This window comes from Nycticebus coucang, chromosome X (assembly GCF_027406575.1).
Source record: "Nycticebus coucang isolate mNycCou1 chromosome X, mNycCou1.pri, whole genome shotgun sequence".
NCBI classification, from domain to species: Eukaryota; Metazoa; Chordata; class Mammalia; order Primates; family Lorisidae; genus Nycticebus; species Nycticebus coucang.
The window spans coordinates 140,871,951-140,875,799 of NC_069804.1; the positions used below are offsets into that span (position 1 = coordinate 140,871,951).

Below are 3,849 nucleotides of genomic sequence, written 5' to 3' on the forward strand. Positions count from 1 at the left end.
GGTATAGAAGGGACATTTCTTAAATTGATAGAGGCCATCTATGACAAATCCACAGACAATATAATATTGAATGGAGTAAAACTGAAACATTTCCCCTCAGATCAGGAACCAGGCAAGGATGCCCGTTGTCTCCCCTGCTTTTCAACATTGTAATGGAAGTCTTAGCCATCACAATCAGGCAAGGAAGGCAATGAAGGGTATCCAAATAGGGTCAGAGAAGATCAAAATCTCACTCTTCCAAGATGATATGATCTATAACTGGAAAGCCCCAGGGACTCAACTGCAAAACTCTTAGAGGTGATCAAGGAATACAGCAGCATCTCAGGATGCAAAATAAACACTCACAAATCAGTAGCTTTTATATATACCAACAACAGTAAAGCTGAAAATACCGTCAAGAACTGTATTCCTTTTACAGTAGTTCAAAAAAGATGAAATATTTGGGTATTTACCTAACAAAAGACATGAAATATCTCTTTTTTTTTTTTTTTTAGGAAGTAACAAGTCTGGCATCAGAGTTGACTTTTAATTTTTCCTAAAGCCGCTGAAGCAAAAATCATGATAAAACATTTTCCTTTACAACTCCCCCAATGCAAAAAAAAAAAAAAAAACACTATTTGTAGTAAAAAATGGTTTTGTACATAGGATGGGGAACAATATAAATTTAAAACGTACAGATAAGGGTTAGCTCTATCACTCATCTCTTTTAAAAAGTTTATATGAATATCCAGTCAAAACCAACAGGGTAGCGACCTTGAAATGTTATCTATACGGATTTCCAAGTAGACCACAGGACTGTATACTGTCTTGGAATGTCCTCAGAAGGCTCTGTCATTGATCAGGTAACAGAGTAAAAACCCCAGAGTCCTTTCTTTCAAACAGATAAGGGAAAGACACAGGGACAAAGAAGCTATTCAAACTTCGTCTTCTTTCCTTGTGGCTTGTGGTCTCCTCCTCCTCTTCCACCTCGGAAGCCTCCTCGGCCTCCGAAGCCTCCCCAGCCTCTGCCACCAAATCCGCCTCTGCCTCCTCTGCCTCCACCGTGACCCCCAAAGCCACCTTCACCCTTAGGCTTGGCCCAGTCCAAGGTAACTTTGTTTCCATCAATTTCACCATCTTCCATGGCCTCCTTTGCAGCTTTGGCATCTTCCTCACTGTTAAAGTCTACAAACCCAAACCCTTTGGAGGACCCAGTTTCCCTGTCAGTGACTATCCGTGCACAAACAGAGCCGTCAAATGACTCCTTCAATGTCTCTTCAGTGGTATCCTCAGACAGACCTTTGACAAACAGAGTTTTGGACGGCTGGCTTCTGGCATTAGGTGATCCTCTGGGTGCTTGTAACTCCAGCCTGATTGCTCTGCCCTCAATTTCCCTTTTATTACAGGAATTTAAAGCTTCTTTAGCATCTTCAAATGAAGCAAATTCTATAAATGCATACCCTTTAGATTTGCCATTTTGGTTCTGGGGCACTTTGATAAAAGTTGCCTTCTCAAACACTTCCTGAAGCGTTTCTTCTGTTGCACTGTAGGACAAGTTGCTTAAAACCAGAGTTTTTGATTCACCGCTCCAAGTGCTATTCTTTCCACCCCTATAGTCTTGACTTTGACCTTTCTCTGCAGTGTAGTACAGGGAAATGGATCGCCCATCAATCTCTGTTCCCTGCTTTTCTTCAAATGTTTTCTCTGCATCAGCTTCTGTCTTAAATTCAATATAAGCAATCCCTTTACTCTTCCCATCTTTGCTGACTATTCTGATCTCCATAGCATCTTCGAACACTTCTTTTAATTCATCCTGAGTGACTTTGTAAGGAAGGTTTTTGGCCAAAAGTGTTCTGGCATCCCGATCTTTCTTACTGTCTTTTCCTTTTGGTTTCTCTAGTTTAATTTCATTGCCAAAGACTTTCAAACCAGTGAGCTCCAAGGCTTCTTCCAGGTCTTCAGCAGATTCAAAATCCACATAGCCAAACTTTCTAGTCATACCAATTCTGACATCCACAACAGCATGATCGTTTTTAGCAAAAACATCACTGATACCAGTTTTTAATTCGGGAGCAGATTTGTTAGAATTCAGGTTTCCAATAAACAGATTGAAAGATGTAGTCGGTTCTGTTCCTTCCACTTTCTGTTTCTTGGCTTCAGGAGCTGCTTTCTGTTTCATCATTTCCTTCTTTCGTTTTCCAGGTGCTTCTTTGACAGGCTCTTCCTCCTCTTCCTCCTCCTCCTCTTCATCCTCTTCCTTGTCATCTTCGTCTTCATCCTCATCATCATCTTCATCTTCCTCCTCAGCCACACTCTTAGCTTTCACAGGAACAACTTTTGCAGGAGCTTTCTTTCCTTTGGCTGGTGTGGTCTCCATGGCTTCTTCTTCAGAGTCATCCTCCTCCTCATCATCATCATCCTCATCGTCTTCGTCTTCATCATCTTCATCTTCATCCTCTGAGGCAGGAGCAGCGGCCGCTGCTTTCATCACTGCTGGCTCAAATTCATCCTCTTCCTCTTCCTCATCTTCATCTTCGTCATCCTCCTCACTGTCATCGTCCTCATCATCATCATCACTGTCTTCCTTCTTGGCATTCTTGCCGTTCTTTGCCCCCTTGGCTGGAGTGGCTGCTCCCTTCTTACCAGGGGTTGCTACCAATGCTTTGCCGGGTGTGCTTCCCTTTTTGCCGGGTGTTGCTACTGCTTTGGCTGGAGTAACCATCTTCTTGGTCTGTGGGGCTGCTGCCTTTTTGTCTGGGGTGACAGCTGCTTTCTTGGCAGGTGTGGCAACTGCAACCTTTTTAGTTGGAGAAACCACCACTTTCTTTGCTGGGGTTGCAGTAGCCTTCTTGCTTTTCTTCTGAGGGATGATAACCTCTTCCTCACTGCTGTCATCATCCTCATCTTCTGACATTTCCTCATCTTCACTGTCTTCTTCGACCTCCTTTGGGGGAGGAGCCATTTTCTTGGGGTCACCTTGATTTTTACCTGCCTTTGCGAGCTTCACCATGATGGCGTCTTACGACGGCGGAGCGTGTATCGGGCAAGTGGCGCAGACAAATCTAGAGGAATTAAGCTACGTCGGCGGCGGCCTAGGGTACAGAAGCTCTCGGAGCACGTACGCCGCGCTGCCAGCTACAGCTCCAGACTCTGAAATATCCCTATAAAGAGAACTATGAAACTCTGAGAAAAGAAATAACTGAAGATGTAATGAATGGAAAAACATACCATGCTCACGTCTGGGGAGAATCAACATTGTTAAAATGTTCATACTATCCAAAGCAATATACTAATTTAATGCAATCCCTATTAAAAAGCCTCTGTCATAATTTAAAGATCTGGAAAACTTAGTACTTCATTTTATATAGAGTCAGAAGAAACTCAAATAGCCAAGACATTATTCAGAAAACAAAAACAAATGAGGAGGAATCATGCTACTGGACTTCAGCCTATACTATACATCTATAGTGATCAAAACAGCATGGTACTGGCACAAATATAAAGCAGTAGATGTATGAAACAGAATAGAGAATCAAAAGATGAACCCAGCTATTTATTATCATTTGATCTTTAATAAGCTTATCAAAAACATAAATTGGGGGAAAGATTCCCTATTTAACAAATGGATGTGGGTGAATTGCTGGCAACTTGTAAAAGACTGAAACTGGACCCACACCATTTGTAATAAACAAAAATTGACTCTTGCTGGATAAATGATTTAAACTTAAGACATGAAACTATAAAGATTCTTTGACAGAGTGCAGGGGAAACACTCGAAGAAATTGGCCTGGGAGAATACTTCATGAAGAGGATCCCCAAGGCAATTGAAGCAACACCAAAAACACGTTACTGGGATCTGATAAAACTAAA

At 42.0% G+C, this 3,849-nt stretch overlaps 1 protein-coding gene across 1 annotated transcript; it reads right to left on the reverse strand.

The window, feature by feature from the left end:
* Positions 1-614: 614 nt before the first annotated feature.
* Positions 615-3,118, reverse strand: LOC128578317 (nucleolin-like). Its single transcript, XM_053580913.1, has one exon. It carries the CDS (start codon positions 2,987-2,989, stop codon positions 911-913), a length of 2,079 nt encoding a protein of 692 aa, XP_053436888.1. The 5' UTR covers positions 2,990-3,118; the 3' UTR covers positions 615-910.
* Between the last annotated feature and the right edge of the window lie 731 nt (positions 3,119-3,849).

Excerpts from the sequence above, each read along its gene's own strand:
- LOC128578317 (XM_053580913.1), bottom strand. The coding sequence starts at position 2,989 with ATGGTGAAGCTCGCAAAGGCAGGTAAAAATCAAGGTGACCCCAAGAAA.